We start from the raw sequence: 18883 nt of genomic DNA, 5'->3' as shown, positions 1-18883 counted from the left end.
TCAGTGGCAGGAGGACTCAGCTCCTGGACACTGGGGTTGGGGCTCAGGTCCTGGACTCCGGGGGGGTTGGGGAGGGCTCAGTGAAAGGGGGCGTCAGTTCCTTAACCCTGGAGGGTGTGTGTCTCTGAACTGCGTGGGTCCCTGTTCCTGAGCTGGAGGGGCAGCTCCGGGGTTGGGGGCCGACCAAATGTCTTTGTTGTTAGGATTCCAACCAAAGGAGATGGGTTTTTATCCTGTCTTTTGAAATGAATGAATAAAGCTGTTCAGAGGGATCCCAGAGAGCCTTCTGTTCAGCCCAGTGTGTTGTGGTTCTCTGGCCTGTTGGTTTGTTTAGTGGGGCGGGGTTGTGGATTTGTTCATTAATGGTTTATCTCCCCTGGCGGAGGCACTGCAGAGTGGGTTGGGTTTATATCCCCTATTATTTTGTGGCAGATGCTTTTGTTGGGTTACCTAGTAAATTAAAAGGAGGATCAGCTCTGAGGTCTGTGCGGCAGGTGATTGTTGGTCTCAAGAACTTTGTGTTCTGCTGCAGGGGTTGCTTGGAGGTGAAAGGCAGGGGATTAGAATCACTCATAGCAGCAGTAGAAACACCAGGGTCCCACCCAAGGACCAGTATCAGTAGCCAACAGGTTGATGAACAGCAAGATCAGGATGCCTGGGAACACTAAGACTCTGGACCCTCGCTATTTTGTGCTCATAAGACCTTTGCCCATCCCCACACAGAAAGGTGCAAAGGTCCAGGCTAGAAGCAGCACCATTTATAACTGCTGGGAATCCACACAGGAGCAAGTGTTTTGGGAGAACTACCACAGGAGGCACAAGCAACTCACTCAGCACGGTTATTGGACACCCAGCTGGAAACCATACCAGGAGCTTGGAGAGATTCTCTACCTAGAGCCAAAGAAACTCACCCTCCATTACTTGGGACAGCTGCCGCAGGTAGGCTTTCCTTTTCTGAATTATTAATTTTTTTCATTCCAAAGCATAAAGGATCATTTTGTAAGTAAATTTGTAGAGGCACATTCCACTGGAAATAAATAGTCAATTTATGTTTAAAGAGCAAAAAAGTAGTCTGACACAATGTGCTGTGCCAGCCTATTAATCAATCATTCCAATATGATCGAATTAGTAATGACACCACAGAACATCAGTAAAAAATTAAACCAGAGAAAAGTGCTTTGACCTTATATTTTGTAGGTTGAGAATAGAGAAGAGCTTTTTAAGCTTGATCTTTAGAGGCTTTAGTAAGATCCGTTTTAATAGAGCAGAGAAATTAGAAGGTTTTGGGGGATCCAAGAGAGAATTAGAGTAATGGGAATATGTGGCATTTCTAAGTAGAGGTAACCAGATCATTCTTGAAAACTGAAGGGAAGGAGCAAATCTCCATCACTGGAGATTTTTTAAGAGTAGGTTGGACAGTCACCTATCAAGAATGGTCTAGATAATGCTCGGTCCTGCTTTGAGTGCAGTTGACTGGACTAGAAGACCTCTTGAGGTCCCTTCTAGTCTTACGATTCTATGAAATCAAGAGAGAGCGACTGAAGATGAGGGAAGGATGAGCTAGGAGTCAGGAAATGATGGGGTCTAGGGGATGGGACAACAGGTTAGATGGAGCAAAGGAAAAGTCTGGGGGTGGAGGGTTAGAATTGAGGAGAGTTGTTAGACAGGTGGTATGAAAGCTCTTGTATCAAGTAGAGATACAGTTGTACAGCTTTAGATGTTATGGGGCATATTTTATGTTCTGAAAGGTGTCTGTATTTGAGTTCACAGAACGTCTAGTATGGTTAACTCTGATTATTTATATGCTACTTTGACTACCAGTGTAATTATCACCTTCTATGGCAGGAGTTCCCAAACTTTTATCATCACGACCCAATTTTAATGAAGTATTTCCTGCCAGGACCCTAGACAGCATGGAGACCTCGCATGCAAGGTCATGCTGTGCGGAGCAAAATGGCATCTTCCACATTGAGATTGCTCCAACCCCATCTGCTGATGGCGCAACCCCATTTGAGGTCACAACCCATAGTTTGGGAACTGCTTTTATGGTCTCTTTTGCTGTTACACAGACACTAGGCAAGGGGGATCTTACTCTTCCACAGGTCCCTTTTTACTGTCTGGTTTAATGATTGAGTTACTAGGCCAAAAAATATCATTTGCCTGGTTGCCAACATCTGAGATTCAATTGCTAAGTCCCACTCTTTGTTTTTGTTTTTGTTTTCTCCAGCATTGTTGATTCATGCAAGGAAATCTGTAATTCACTGAGTTGTTTGTGCTCTCCTCCAAGTGAAGCAACAACACTTATTGTCTGAATATACCCAGAATGCAGTCACACATACATCCTCTCTCTTTCTGACTTAGCAATTATAATACAAACCATAGTGACTTTGGCTCAGATCCATAAAGGGATTTAGGTGTTGTGACGCTGTCTGGATTATTGGGGATCAGAAGAACCTTTTTGATAAAGGGAATAGCGTTTTAATAATTTATCCCTTTAATGGACCTAGTGGCTGATTGGGAGCCTGAGGCTGAAATGTAATAAGAGGGCTATGTAGCTTCTTGCTTTTAGCTTCTTAATAAATAACCAGTGTGGGGGATTAGAAGCACTGTTTATATTGGTTGGTGAATTTACTGCAGAGTTAGCCACCAGTTTGGGAGAATCTGCTTTCCTTTTGCAGCCTGCCCTGACCTTGGCATTTTCAGGTGGCTATCCTAGGCACAGATGGGTCACAGGTGTTGCTTAATTTTCTGCACTGATTGTGTGTTGGAATGCATTTACATCTTAAAGTTCTGGATGGAATGTTTAAAGCTCTAACCAAAGACTGGCTCCCACCCACTGTATTTGACTAGCTTCTAACATCTTGTCATCTTGATAGGGAAAAGGCTTTTGGTTCTATATGTATGTAGAGGTACAGCAAATTTTGCCAGTATTTTTGCCCATGACAGTATTTTAGCCTTGATAGCATATAACCTCTAAAATGCCCTTCCCTCAGACCCTAGAAGTATCTTTTACATTTAGATATTCAGCAGCAACTTTTGACAGTTTTAGATCCCTACACTAATCTTGAAACTCAATAGAAATTTTGCACAGAAAGTGATATCAGAATATGGCTCTTGAGGAGGTTCTGGAATCAAGTTGGAACTCTGCTGCTTGAAATTTGAACTAAATGAGCATGCTAAAATTATATAATTTCTGTAAAAAGTAATTTGATATAGGCCAGGAAGGTGCGTGGAAAATACTGCATATGATGTTAACTTAAGTTAGAGCAGTGGCGCTCAACCTTTCCAGACTACTTGTACCCCTTTCAGGAGTCTGATTTGTTTTGCATTACCCCCAAGTTTCACCTCACTGAAAAACGACTTGCTTACAAAATCAGACATAAAAATACAAAAGTGTCACAGCACACTATTACTGAAAAATTGCTTACTTTCTCATTTTTATCATACAATTATAAAATAAATTAGAATATAAATATTGTACATACATTTCAGCATCTAGTACATAGAGCAATATAAACAAGTCATTGTCTGTTTTAAATTTTAGTTTATACTGACTTCACTACTGTTTTTTATGTAGCCTGTTGTAAAACTAGACAAATATCTAGATGAGTTGATGTACCCCCTGGAAGACCTCTGCATACCCCCAGGGTACACTGAATTAGAGGTTTTTAAAGCCATTAGAGGGATTTAGCCACTCAACTGCCATTCATTTATATGGGCATTGTGTGCCTAAATCCCCTGCTCAGCTTTGAAAAATCTCAACCCAATTATATAATAAAACATGATTTTATCCCAAAAGACTATAAGTATTTGGGAATGGTAATATACTGGATTGTTTTTATAATTGAGTATGTATCTGCTGACTGCAAACACGAGAACTGTACTTTTTAACCACAAGTTTGATTTCTTTAATGAATATATTTGCTCCCAAAAATAAACATTTGCTTTGGTCACCAACACAGCCAGAGAATAATGATGGTGAATAACAGTAAAGTCTGTAAACAGCAAGACTAAAAAATTCAGTAACCTTCTGGATTTAATAAGACTTGAGATAATGCTCTCCTGTGAAGCTATTATCTATTGAGAAACACTACTTCCTAAATTGAAAAGCTCATAAAATGGGCTAAAAATGATTGAGGGCTTATTATGAAGTGATTGCATAGGAAGATATGGGCATAGGGTGCAATGATCATTGGCTAATTGCACATCAAGGGTATTAAGTGCTTGGCGGTGAGGTTCTAACCAACAAATATGTCCAAAAGAGTTGTATTTTTTTTCTGCTGGTTTCTGCATTATTATTATTATTATTTATTTAAGTAAATCTATTATACCTGGAAACTTACTACTGATCTTTGAATATTTTAACTTTTACTTTTTGAAAAATCTTTTGTGGTTAAATAACTATTTGGAACGTTCCAGAGGGGTGTGATTTCTATTCCTTGCATCTGACGAAGTGGGTTACAGCCCATGAAAGCTTATGCCTGCAGAAATTAAATTTGTTAGTCTTTAAAGTGCTACAGGACTCCCGTTGTTTTTATTTGGAACATGTTGTCCACTTTACAATGGAAACAGTAAGTAAACTCAGCCAATCGGACTAAAGAATACCATTTGTCTATAATCAGATGGAATAAAATGAACACTACCAAGCCGTAGCCAGTAATAGTTAGTTATGGATGGAGCTTAAAAAGGTTTAATGTTTGGGATTAGATGATTTGAGGAGCCTGCTTTCCCCCAATCCACTAAAGTGTCATTATCCGAGGGCAGTTGCATGGCCCAATCCTGCATTACAGCCTCCGATGTCTCCAGGTGTTAAAAAGTGTCCTGGCATTCCAATTGGCAACAGAATGTCAGTGTTTTTAGGTGTTGCCTAACATGCCTGCTTCATACCTATGTCCCTAACTTTTTGCCTCAATCCACTCTATTAGTGTAATTAGGCAACCAAATGGGGCACTCATCCCCTCCAGAGCTTCTCTAGTGGTTCCTGGTGTGCTGCTTTTATAAAATTGTTTGTGGGGCTCCCCCGGGGGGAGTACATTTGCACATTGCACCCAATTTGAGTTTGTATCTAAACGGCAGGATGGAATCCTTTTAGCATCCATTTCTTATAATTTGAAGTAACCTGATCTGGTTTGGTGTTGGGTTTTTCTCTCTCTCAAAATGTCAGGCACATACTAAGCAGACAGCTTATTGAAAGCCAGAGTGTCACTCCAGACAGCATTTTTTATTTCCTAAGTGTCCAGAGGAGTGTGTTAAAGGTCTTTTTGTGATTCCTTACAGTGTGGTGATAGTAGTTACTTTTTATTATCTTCATACAGTTTCTTTTTCATTAATTGCTGTAACAAATCCATTTGCAACACCTTTGGGGAGGCTTGTTGACTTTTTACATGAAAGAGAGGTGGCTTTTTTGACCACGCCAAAAACAATCCAGTTCCACAGAATTTGTAGTATCATTAATGTCCCAGCCTACTCTGTACTTGTGCTAAGAGTATGTTCTGTAATTGTGTGCATTAGGTAAACAGGACACTAGATAAGATTGATAACAGCATCAGCAAAGACATTTTTCAAAGTAGCACTGGAGAAAAAAAACGAGCAATTCCTTTGGATAGAAATTAGACTGGTGTTATTCACATTGCTATAGTTAGAGATTTGTCAAATTATGGCCGCTCCTGCATGGGTGTGCTAGGGTAGGGAAATAATGCAAGGAGCCTTTTCCCTTTCAGTTCACCCTCTCAAGGGGTGGTCATAATTCGTCTGCCACCCTTAGGAGAGCAATACAAGGAAGATGGCTGTTGTATCACCAGATGCACTAGCAGCTCCAGAAGGGGCAGGTTGGGCAGATCAGACTGAACTGCCGGGGAGTACTATCAATGACTTCTGAAACAAGTAGGAAGTGGTGTGCCTCCCTACCCCACTCCCAAGCACCCACAAGATATTATTATGCCTTTGGCAGATTTAAAAATTCCCAGTGCAAGGGCATAGTTCTTCCTTCAGATGCACAAAGTATATATCTGCACAGGAAGCCTGAGAAAGTCCAGTGTATGTGTTGACCAGTTCAAGTCATTATGGTTGCAGCCATAATACTGTATGAGCAAAAAAAAAAAATAGTTAAAAAAAAAATCTGTATTTTGAAAGGTAGCTTTAAAAGAGTAAATTGGATTTGTTAATAGTTTAATACATCAGTGGAAAAGAAGTGATTTGGGCATGTATTCATGTTCAGGTCCATATGCAAAACATGGCACTCATTAAAGGGAATGACTCTACCGAGTTCAGAAAAGTTCTGCTTTATGCTCAAGTATCGTTACATCTCATGTAACATTTTATAATATGTGGCCCCTTCTTGCAATATGCTGAGGCCTCCTGCTTGTTGATGAATCCTCACAACTCACTGAAATCTGTGAGAATTGCTGGCATTTATGGAAGTAGGTAGACATTTTGGAGAAAATTCTGTCAATATGAAATTTCAACAAAAATGGAGTGGAAAGGAGGAAATCATTTTTCTTCTCATCATCCAGCCAGCTCTACTAATAAGGTAGATGGTTTTACAGGTGAAAATATTTATAAATATTTTCCAAATTTTTTTTCTTAGAGATGTAATATCTATATAAGAGAGAGAGAAAGTTATCATTGCGTTTGGGAAGCCACGTTACTCACAAGTGGCAAAGCATTGATTGAATGAATGGGTTATTTAGATCATTCCAAATACCTGGCAGAGCATGTGAGAAGATTATTTGTCTGGTAAAACTGGGTCTCTTCAACCTGAGCGAGTGCTTGTCAGCAATGGGTGAGAGTCTTTGCAGGTTAGTACTTAAGTATCACTTAGATTTGAAGGACCTTTACAGTGTCATGGCATTAAAGAGAGAGCTTTAACAGAGAAACATTTTTTCTATGAGGATTTACTCAATATTTTTCTTAGGATCAACTTTTTCCCATCTCTTCCCCATGTAGTACTTCTCCAGATTCCTCACATTGTAGGGAGAAAACCAAGTCAGGAATTACAATAGCTCTGGAAGTAGCTGCTTCAAAGCCAAGAATGCACAGAGGGGAGATTGGGTTGTGACTGTGAAGTCCACACTTTTAGCCACTCCAGTTACCCAAAGTTGCTCCCATCTGCCATTGTGTATTTCAGGTGTAAAAATTACTTGGGCATCAAGATGGTGTTATATATTCAGTTACACCAGAATTGTCTGCAGAGCTGCAACTGCAATGTTCACTTAATGCATGCAGACCAGAGTCAAATCCCAAAGCCTTATACTCTAGGTCCAAAAGTAGATTTCATTGTGCAGCACTCCCATTGCTAACCCTGATGGACTGCAAGATATTAAGCCTTAAACCTGTCAGTGGGCCAGGACTAAATAAATGATCTGAGAACAATGTAATTTTTAAGGCAAATTCCTCATTTTGATGACAGTAGGAAACCTTTCTCTGTTGGGTTGCTGTTGTTTTGCTTTTTAAAATGGCAGTTGTTTGCACATGCTCAGAAGTTTGGAATGTTAGAAGTGCTCCAAAGCAGACAAAAGAGGTAGACAAAGTGCAGGTGAGACTGTCAGTGGTTTGATATATGCAGTTTATCAAATGGCTTTGCAGTTTATCACCCGGCTATCACTAAAGCATATTAGAGAGATTACTTATAGATAATGTAAAACAAAAGAACAGTTACAAGCATGATTACACTGTGATTACAATTTCAGAGTTCATAGTGTCGCATCATAAGAGATATTTCACTGCTTTCTATGTAAATGAGAGTACAGCATCTTATGTCGCTGAGAGACCTGGTTGGATATACTTCAAGAAATGTTTGAAAGACATTAATAGCCTCAGTGCACACTGCTTCCATTCCAGAGCTTTCCATGTAATTAAAGTGGGTATATGAGTATGCCCAATTTAGGTTTCCATGGAGAATTTCTGTGGTTAAGGTAGCTGGGTTTTGCTGATACTTTGCATCTGCTGTGTCTAACCTCTGCTCATTTCCTTTTTATTTTTTGTATGTAAAATTTAAACTGTTCTAATTTTTTCTTTGATGTTAAGCAGACAAATTTGATTTTTTTTCTCCTTCTTTTAAGAGCATGCAAAGAAGTAGCTGTTCTGTTCAGTAACAGAAAAGTAACTGTGGAAGCTAGGCCACTAACCTTTCTCACAAGCTTCATAATCTCCAATGGTAATGTGTGTGTATGAACGCTTGACATGGTAATCATCAAGTAAGATAAAATCTATTCACATTATTCAAGTGAGATGGCATCTTAGCCTCACTTTTCATCGTGAAAGTTGGTATGACACATTAGCACTTCCTATGTTCACCAAGGTCACATACAGCAACAAGCAACTGAGAACTTGTAATGTACTAACTAGTGTTTATGTATGGCATTGACCTCCAGTAAGTGAAATCTGACTTGCTTAATGTTTCTGATTATTTTGTTTTCTATTACCATAAATTACAGTTATAAACAAAAAAACTTCATTTTAAAAAAGTTACAGCTGAAAGTGTGTTTAAAGGGCTCCAAGTAACACCCCAAACTAGTTACATTTTCGTAACAAAAATTTGACATGTCTAAAAAACCACGAACATTAGGGTGTCTGGAAATAAATAGTAATATGATCTAACCATTTGCCCAAAACCATATATTATAATTTATCACTCACTATCACCCCATCCAACTTATAAAGCCTGCCCAGCCTTATCTTCGCTCCCTTGTGTGTATTGTATTTATAATATATTGTTGGATGCATTGTTTTATATATCATTTATTAAATGTGTAATAAGAGTTTGAAGGAATATTGGCTCAGGGTACTTAATCAAACTGGTAAATAGGAAGATGATGGATAATTTGACTGTACGGTTGAGGGAGCTCATGTTTTGGAGATGTAGTGCAAGATGTGACAGGATTTAGCAATTAGCTAGATTTGACATCAAAGGAAAGAGTAGTCTAAGGTAACACTAAATCTGGGGGTTTAGGTGATAGAAAAGATAATGATATTGTCAACAGTGACAGCAGATGATTTAAGAGGAAAGATAAGTTCAGCTTTAGACATAGTTTGCCAAATTGAGGGCTGTATCTAAGATAGAGTAACTTTTTTTTGCCCTTTTTTTTTTTTTTTTGGCTTTCTCAATGTATATATTCCATTAAATTGGACTCTCCAGAATTCTTTTAGACTACTTACTACTACTTGGATTTATTAAGGCTATGTCTACACTACAAGTGCTATAGCAGCACAACTACAGTGCAGCTGTGCCGCAGTAGCACGGTAGTGTAGACATTTCCTACAGAGATGGAAGGGGTTTTTCCATTGCTGTAGTTAATTCACCTCTCTGAGACACACTGGAAGAATTTCTCCATCTGCATGCTGGTGTCTACGCTGGGAGTTAGGTCAGCTTAACTATGATGCTTGGGTATAAAAAATTCACACCCCTGAGTGATATTGCAAGGTTGACCAAAATGTTATATGTAGACCTGGCCTAATGTAGACTCACTGCCCCTTAATGTTTAATTTATTATATAAAAAACCCCGAGTTAAAGAAAAGTTATTTAGGTCTCAAAGTCAAGAATTCAAAGGTTAAGAACTGCTAGATTTACAATTTCCTATGCAACCTTAATTCTGCATCCATCTTGAGCACTGAATGTACCTTAGGTCCTGTGAAAAATAGTATGTGATCTGGAAGATACAAAACAGACCTTAGTTAAGTAACTGCTTAAATGATTACCCATACCACTTTCTTGGGATTCTTTTAGTTTTGATTTCTTAACTAAAGGAAAGCACTCATTTAATTTAGTTTTATAGACATTTATTAGCCATCTTTAATGACAGCAAATAATAATATAGGATATAGGAAGACAAAAATAGTATTGGATTATGATTTGGCTAACAAATAGAAAATTTGTCACTATAATCATTCAGGTTTTCAGAATCAAAATCACACAACCACAATAGAAAATGAAAACTTACACTCAATTACTGTTATGGAAAGCTGACTTTGTTTAGATTTTTGACTGAGCCCCCAGAATAGTGCTTCACTTGTGCCAACTGGTTATCAACTCTAGTGTCGCTAACACAATCAGAGGAAAAATAATCCAAATCCTACAAGAAAATTTGGTCAACTATTTACATGTCAATTCACCAAGGTCTTCTTCTAATGAATCTATAGTAGTCAAACCTTGCTAACTATTTTCTAGTGTCTGACAACTCAGGATCTGACTGTCTAACCTAAACTCCTATATTTATGACAGACTGTACAGACTGAGTGCAGTTCAAAAAGCTTGCCCACTTAGTCTCATTTTACGTCTGTATACACCTAGAACTTGAAAGGTAGTATGAAACCATTAATTATGGTAGGCACATATACAATAGTCTTTTGCTCCAGTCAGAAATTTGCCTCCACAAGTCAATTTCCATGGGGTCTTTGTGGTTTATTCCTTTAGCATATTTGCAGTTATCTTTGCTCAAGCTGCAATTTCCCCATCAGCACTCTGCTAACTTCTGAAATGTTCAGGTTAAAGTTCATGTAATTTATACAAAGTCTCTACATATTCTCTGGTGCTCTTTAAACTTATTTTAACAGTCCATTTATACAAAGCAAATCACTTCAAGAATTGTTACTCACCAGCAGGCTGGAACAACTGTATAAATCTTATGGTATGTATAGCTGAGCTGAGACCATGCGTTTTTAACCAAACAGCTACATCTCGGATTATTCCATTTTGTGGTCAAGTGTCCTTATAAACACACTATTTGGTTTTTGTTCCTTTTATTTATTGCCTCTATCAGCACAAACCTTACTACTTCACTTTCACTTAAAATTAAATAAATCAATATGAACGCAACTCCTAACATTAAAGTTTATAATATTTTGCCCAAAGCTGTGTCACTTATAGTTGACTTTCCTTCTATATCCATTTTAACTATATATTCCATCAAGATCCCTATTTTAGTACGGTATTTGGCACATCATATAATATCTGAATGTTAGATAGTAATCTAATTTTTTATTCATTTATTTATTTACAGACAGGGGAAAAGGGGAAGTCTCTTTAGCTGCACCAGCAGTACACTCTTGCAAAAGGCTGCAGCAACCCTGAGTTTTCTCAGATTATTGAAAAAATCTAGCCGAGAAATCTTGGGTTTTTATTCTCTAAGCTCTCTGTTCTGTCTTTCTAAAAGGCCTTGATGCCTGGGCAATTTTTAAATAATAATAACTCATAGTTTTAAGGTTTCACTTACTACAGATCATGTAATTAAAGACTGTATCATCATATATACACACAAGGCAGTGGAATTAAAGTTGCATTTCCTACCATTTGAGTGCTTGATTATGCAACCTAAATAACTTTCTTTTAACATAGTTTATTTGTATGTAACTTCCTAAATTGTAGTCTTTAAAGGAAAAAGATAAAAAATTTCTAATATGTAGAACTATAAAAACCCCTCTACAAAAATGATCATGCTAATAAATAGCTAACAGCAAAGATTACTTAGCTCAAGTGATAGACACGTATGTTTTTTGCAGCAGAATTTGAGTTCTATTTCTCATGCTCCATATGTGTGATTTAATAGACAACTGTGGTGTGCATTATTTGTGGTTATGTATACATTACAAATTCTCTGCTGTTTGTAGCTATTGTAGAAGAGGAGCATCAATTCCTGAATGATGAAGTAGCTAGCTTCATTATGATTATTATCACAGTACTTAGCACTTTTCATATTCATAGCTTTGTATAAGCATAGCTAATTCTCACAACCTTAAGATGGGTAAGAAAATGTTACACATTTTACACATGAGGAAACTGAATCAGAACTGGAGTGTCTTTCCCAAAGCCATACAAGTTAGCAACAAGCCTGGGATTATAATTCAGGATTTCCTAATACCCAGCTCTTGCTTATTTGTCCAGACCATGTTGCTTTCTGCTTTAGTATGTAAAGCTTAGAGGTGGGTGTAACATTTTCAAAATATAAACTACATTGGTAGAGACATAGAAGAGGAATAAGTCGTGCTCAGAAATAATATTCTTAGAATATGCCATAGCTTTCATTTGGTTAAGAATGGTTGCTTTGCTTTTGAACACAAGTATTAGACTTTAGGTGGTGCTCCTGACTTGAGCCTAGCTACTTGAGAATAGGAGATGCTCTATAAAATAAAGGGTTTATGATCACTAAATTAGTTTGACATCTCTCTGGAACAACAGCTATCCAGTTGGATCCACACAATCTAATCAATTTCAGAAGTTCAATTTCTGTTTCTAAAGTTGCTTCCATAATGAATTAAGGGAAGCATATCTAATGTAATAATACATTGTTATTATGGTCTTAGTAAACTTGCCAAATGTCAGACTACTGGAACAGACATGGTGCATTATACTCATGTGATTACTGCTTGAATTGTCAATATTGCGAATTGCATTGCTAACCTAGGTTTGGGAATTGGTCTGGAATATCACGCCTGAGGCAGGAAAGAAGCACATTACAAAGGTGACACTTGGCGATAAATTTTCAAAACATTAGTTTTTTAATGGGTTTAGTGTCTGCTTCTCCTACACAGTGCATTAAAAATGCTCTCTAGGATACATGGTAAAAGGAACAGACTGTTCCATACATTGGCAGAAGCCACTGCTCTGCTGGCCGCCATTGGGAGCTGGAATTACATTTGCTATCAAAACTAGGAGAATTTTGTCAAATGGTAACTTGTGGGGAAAAATACTGTTAGAACAGTTCTTTGATATTTTTAGCATGTGTAGTAATCATACTTTCTTATCCAAAATAAGTCTCAGAACTAGAACAGTTTAATACATTTCCCAAACCACACAAAGATTACCTAGTTTACTGTAAATTTAAAACTCTGAGCACGTTCATCAAAAAGTTCATGAAGGTTCCTGAACCTTTAGATCGAATCTGATCTAGTTCATAACTTTGCATCAAAATCATTCATGGTTTCACATGGTTTTGCAATGAAATGAGATGAAACTTGGCTATTTCAGCTGACTTCCAGTGCAGCTTGTGGGTTCAAACCTATGACTCAGCTTTGCATGCTTGTTTTCATACATATCTCAAAGAAAATCATTGCACAAAAACTTTTGCGTGCTTTCTGTGAAACCAGTGGGTTTCACACAGTCTACCACATCAAACCAGCAGGTTATTTCTTATGAAGATTTTAATGGTTTGCTGTTCAAATTTTCACATTGCTTCATTAAACCATATCCAACCCAAACTCAGTTAACAGGATTTGGATGGGATGGGGCAGATAGGCCTCACACTGACAACAAGAGGATTAAAAAAAGGCAAGCCTGTGGACCCAGTTGGTCCCAATACACTCACCTGCAAAAAACATTAAGCGTGAAAAGAGGAGTTAAAAGGAGAAGACTGAGCCCAGTTCAGGGCTGACCAGGAAGAACAGCAGAGCTCTGCTTCTCCTGTTGGGTGAGAAGCCTGGTTACAGCTCACAGCCTCAGCTAGCTTGCTGGTCAGCTAAGTCTCCGCTAGAAGGAACAGCCAGACTCTGTGGGATCAGCAAAAGCATGGACTGTTTGGAGACGAGCCTTGAATAGAAGTGTTTCGATCCCATGGAAGGTTTTTAGTTTTGTTTGGTTTGGTTCCTGACTTCCTATGGACCGTGGCCAGTGGACAAAAGCATTGCTACCTCAGACCTCACAGAGAAAATGGTGTAACAGTAAAGACTCGTAGCTGAGTGAATCATGCTGTGATGGGCCACAAGAGAGTACCCCAGAGGCAACCTGATCACATGGGAGTTTGTGTTTTATAACTGTTATTTCTAAATTGTTAGCTAATTGCTCAGCTGTGTTTATTAGGTCTCAGAGCCAGCAGTGGCACAATTCAGATGATAGTAGTAAGATAGGCAATACTCCAGTGTTGGAACTCTAGATCATTTGTTAAAGGAATGTTAAATTCAGTGAAAGGGGTTGGGTCATCGCTCCTTGTCCGTCTGGGAGGGAGGTCACACCCCTTTTTATGGTGCTTCTGTGGGGGGAAAAAAGCTCACAGGTGGGAAATTAGTGTTCAAAGGCCCTGGCCCCTCAGGCAGGGGGCCGAGCAGGCAAGCAGCCTATGGGGTCTGGCTCCTTCGGCAGGGGCAGAGCAAACAAGCCGTCGATCCTAGGTCCTTAGGCCAGGTGGGACAATTATGCAATGTCTAGGGGCTCTAGAGCGGGGGATGAGTGCCACCAGGCCTCCTGGCCTATGATGAGATAATTGCCACCCCAAGGGTGGGATCGGGAGCAGAGGAGAGAGTAGAGGGACCTGCCCCACCCTACTCCACCGGGTCTCAGTTCAGGGCCTTCACAGTGGTGGAGTGTTCCGCCACTGGTCAGCAAGATTCCAGCCAAAACATGTCGATGTGGTATCAGGCCACAGCAGAACTGGACTATTGTCTGATTCCCCTGGGTTACTTCCTACCTCCCCTCCCTGGAGTACCTGGACCTTGGGATCATTGTCTGTCTCCCCGGGGTAAACAGCAAGTTGTAACCCCCAACAGCTTCTCAGTGTCACAAGTGGTAGGCAGCTCAGGCAGTTTCTCTGGGTCCCAGGTGGCAGATGGCTCCTCCAGGTTCTCAGTGCTGTAGCAGTCAGGCTTGGGCACCAATGACGGGGGGTGGGAGTGAAGAGGGACATCTTCCTCCTCTGGCAACTCCACCCCAACTGAGATAGAGGGCCTGCCTTTAATACTTCCTGTCCTGCCCTTCTGCTTCCGGTGGGGTAGGCGTGGGTGGGCAGGGGTTCCTCCTCCATATCTGTCTCCAAGGGAGGCCACACGCCCTTGCTACATCCCATCATTTGGGATTTCTCACCATAACGCTTTGGAAATTCCAACCCCCAAATTCACATGTGAAATTGATTTGCTGATGACACTTCATTTCCATGATATTCCATTTTACAGGCCAAATTCAGTGAGATGCTTCTCACAGTTACCTGCCAGAAATCACATGCCCAGTGTAGGATTTCTCAGTTCTGGCTCCTCCAGGACCTGTGGAGAGTCAGTTCTACAGGCCCTCCATGGATCATTCTGGCTTGACGCTTAGATGTCAGAAGCAGTAGTTCTCATGTTTATGTACATATGACTTATGATCCAACAGTGGCCATTATATGCACATCTCTTCTGAGTGATCCTTGTCTGTAGCAGGAATAGTGTGCTCAAGGGAAGCTGTATATGAGGCAGCTGTATGTGAGGCAGGAGTAGTGTGTTCAAAGGAAGCTGTATATGAGGTAGAGCTGTATGTGAGGAAGCTGTAGTGGGTAGAGCACTGGAGTTGAGATCTGGGTTCCGTTCCCAGTTCTGCCAGTGGTCTGCTGAATGGTCTAAGGAAAGTAATTTCCCCCCCACTTTCTGCCTCAGTTTTCCCATCTGTAACGTTACAGCAAAGTAAAGTGCTTTGAGATATGCAGATTAAAAGCACTATAAGAGCTGGGTGGTATTATTATTATTGTATACAGGACTGGCCCTGGACAGGATACCTGGACACATTAATGCTGCTTTTGGGCCATGACATGGTGCCTTTGCACCACTTTGTTCCTTTGCACAAAGAGACTGTAAAGCTGACCTAACAGAGCAGTTGAGGAGTCCACTGGTGTAGCATTCAACTGAATTATATTAGGGATGATTGCACATATATATTAACCATGTGAGAGAATAATAAGTTGAGGTCTCTTGCAGATGTAAAAATGAGGTTCCCCCCCAACGATAATCAGAATTTAACCAATTGCTGGAAAAGGGGAGCTATTTAAATACAGCTGGAAGAACATAAATACTGCTCTTTTATGTAGCTGACACAAACAAAACAGAGGTGATACAAATTCACAACTACCATATTCATGCAGAGGTTTGTTTATATATGACATGGTTTGAAAGTGTCCTTTAAATTGGAATATTTCCTGATGCAAACTTATTGAATGAAGGTGTTTAGTAGTGAAAGAAACAATATTTGAAGTCTGGGTTTTGACATACAGAAAACATTTCTGTAAAATCAAACGTGTTATTTCACCTTTTTTGAGACTATAGAATGATGTGTGGTAAATTTCAAGCTGTGGAAGGCAGTGTTTTTCATGGCTGGTGTGGTTTCTCATTATTCATGAAATGCATATAGAAAATGTGTTGAATTCACAAATATAAAGAGGGGGGTGGGAAGCAGGGGAAGAGGGACATAATAGAATGTCACTACATTCTTGGTAGTATAATGTGACCTTTCCATTAAATTAACGTTATGCTATTTGCACAGAAGGAGAGCTAAGATAGAAGGTATTTTTAGCAGATAATAGTTAAGTTAATTAGGCAGCTATATAACTGTCACACTTTACATTAAGAGCTCAAAAGCAAGATATGCGGAATAGAGGTAGTAGCTATAATATAACTGTGATTTCTATTCATTTGGGGGAAATAGTTTCAGGTTTTTTAAGCTTTCACTTTTTGTTATAAATGATAACTGATACATGACATTTTTAATGGTATTTTACCTTGGTTAGTTAATGCTTTCCAATCTAGTAAAATAGTATTTTCACCTAGTTCCTCAATGATTCCAAGGGATGAGGTCCTATTCACCGTGAGAAGGGGTGCTAGCATCTGGCCCAAAATGATTTAACTTCATTTATTTTGTGTGTGTACACATGCGCACACCGTTTCAGTGAGGGTCCAAAGACACCACACAGGATGTTTATGATCTGTCTCAGAGGCAGTCACTCTTTCATATGTTATATCTGTGTAAATTCTAACTTTTTCCTTTCCAGAACAAGTTTCGCTACACAAAAATGATGGATGTTTCTGTGATGTTTGAAACAGACTAAACTATAATGTCTTTTAAAAACTATTGCAACTAACTTAGTTACTGGGCTAACTGCACCTCTAATGCCCACCTTGTCTCTTTTGGTGCACCTCCTTCCAAGTCTCAGGCCTTGAGCCTTCATTTCTCTTGGCATGGGATCATGCAGTTTTCCCACTTTTAGACCAGGCCTCGTGTCGTAGTCCTCTGGTACTAACCATGAGTATGTTCCAATTTAGGTTCAGCACTACAATTTACTTCCCTCCAGGAGTTATGACCAGTGGTAGCCAGTGACTGACCAGCTTTCTTAATGCAAAGTATTATTTTGAACCAAAGCATTTCTGAGAAAAAAGATTTTATAACGGACTAAACGCATGTCTAGTTTATTAGGTGGGGATCCTGGTAGGTTTAAAATTCCTATACATCTCCCAAGACTCTAAGGTCTGGATGGCATAATCTGTTCCTTTAACTCACAAGACAGTTCACTCTCTGCTTTAGGGAACACATGTCCTTAAATCCTGCTCAGTCTTTTGATCACTCCACTTCACAAGGTCTAAGTCACTTTTTAACTGTTTATACAGCTTTGAACTGTTAGCTTTTAGCACTGGTAAAATAAAGCTTGCAACTTTGTAGGAGGCAGAATGTAGGATCCTTGAAGCTAATAGCTTTCCCCATTTCAAGTGTGTCCTGGGTTGTTCTTATCTGGGAGTTGTTTTCTTACTGGCAACAATCTTTTGAACTAAAGCAATATCGGCATATCATAAACATTTCACTAACTCAGTATTACTATACGGTTTATCTTAATGAGCAGATCATATATAGTATTCATAAAAGTATTCCATAGCAGCTCCATGTCTGCCAGAGTTAGCTCAAACTCTTTTGCATGTCAGAATGCAGAACATTTGAGAGAGTAGTTTAACAGCAGAAATCTATGTCTGTAGGACAAAATGTTAAATTCTCCTCACATGCATCCATATAGTGACTGAAACTCTGACTGTGGTACTAGAAGCTCTAATGCTGTGGTGCATTGGAGAAGCATCTGAATTGCAGAAAATGTGTTGCAGATGGGTGAGTTTATGTAGCCAGAAGGAATTCTGCTTTTGCTGCTTGATCATATAATATTAAAATGAACTCCTGAATAATTATTTGGGGCATTACCTAGTAGCTGAGTGAACTCTGCCATGGGACCAGCTGCTTGCCTAGGACCATATCCTCTCTTTCCACATAACAAGAGAAAGACGAAGGGAAGTGTACATCCACTACTTGGCAGGGAAGGAGAACTAATAACAGGTGACATCAAGAATCCCTATTTTTTCTTCAGTTATTACTAAACAGGTTTTTTGTGAGCAGATCCTTAACACAATTAATATTAACACCATGGGGGGAAGGAACATACGCCATAATAGGGAAATAACAGGTTAAAGAATATTTAGTTAAATTAGATATATTCAAGTTAGCAGAGCCTGATAAAATTCATTTTAGGATTCTTAAGAAACTAGCTGAAGCAATCTTGGAACCATTAATCATTATCTTCAAGAATACGTAGGGATGGGTGAGGTCCCAAAGGACTGGAGAATGGCCAACATAATAAAAAGGGGAACAAAGAGGACCTGGGGATTGATAGACCAGTCAGCCTTACTTCGATACCTGGAAAGATGCTGGAACGAATTATTAAACAATCAGTTTGTAAGCAAACAGGGGATAATAGGATAATAAGTAATAGCCAGCATGGATTTGTCAAAGCAAATCACGTCAAACCAACTTAATTTCCTTCTATGATAGGGTTCCTGGCCTAGTGGATGTGGGGGAGCAGTAGACAAGATATATCTTGAATTTGACTTTTGGCACAGTGCCACATGACGTTCTCATAAGCAAACTAAGGAACTGTGATCTAGATGAAATTACTATAAAATGGTGCAACAACTGGTTGAAAGACCGTAACTCAAAGAGTAGTTATCAATGGTTTGCTGTCAAACTGAGAGGACATATCCAGTGAGGTCACACAGGGTCTGTCCAGGGTCCAGTACTATTCAACATTTTAATTAATGACATGGATAATGCAGTAGAGATTATGCTTACAAAATTTGCAGATGACACCAAACTGGGAGGGGTTACTAGCACTTTGTAGGACAGGA

General features: G+C 39.3%; 1 protein-coding gene across 6 annotated transcripts in view; it reads left to right on the top strand.

Moving 5' to 3' along the window:
* CCDC60 (coiled-coil domain containing 60) overlaps nucleotides 1-18883 on the top strand; it is a 138696-nt gene that overhangs the window by 41242 nt on the left and 78571 nt on the right. For 4 of the 6 annotated variants that reach the window (XR_010920230.1, XR_010920231.1, XM_067550288.1 and 1 more), the window contains exon 1: nucleotides 184-939. The exons of 1 other annotated variant lie outside the window; for it this stretch is intronic. Coding sequence is in view for 3 of the 5 variants with exons in the window: in XM_067550288.1 (XP_067406389.1) it covers nucleotides 634-939 (306 nt within the window). In the remaining 2 variants the exon portion in view is untranslated. Of the gene's footprint in view, nucleotides 1-183; nucleotides 940-18883 lie in introns of those variants that run through there. One more of the 6 variants, XM_067550287.1, reaches the window with a different exon arrangement.

Source organism: Emydura macquarii, unplaced genomic scaffold (genome assembly GCF_026122565.2).
Source record: "Emydura macquarii macquarii isolate MOO-44397 ecotype Brisbane River unplaced genomic scaffold, CSIRO-AGI_Emac_v2 contig_1254, whole genome shotgun sequence".
Classification (NCBI taxonomy): Eukaryota; Metazoa; Chordata; order Testudines; family Chelidae; genus Emydura; species Emydura macquarii.
The sequence above is the reverse complement of the archived record's forward strand: the minus strand, read 5'-3'. Positions and strand labels throughout refer to the sequence as shown.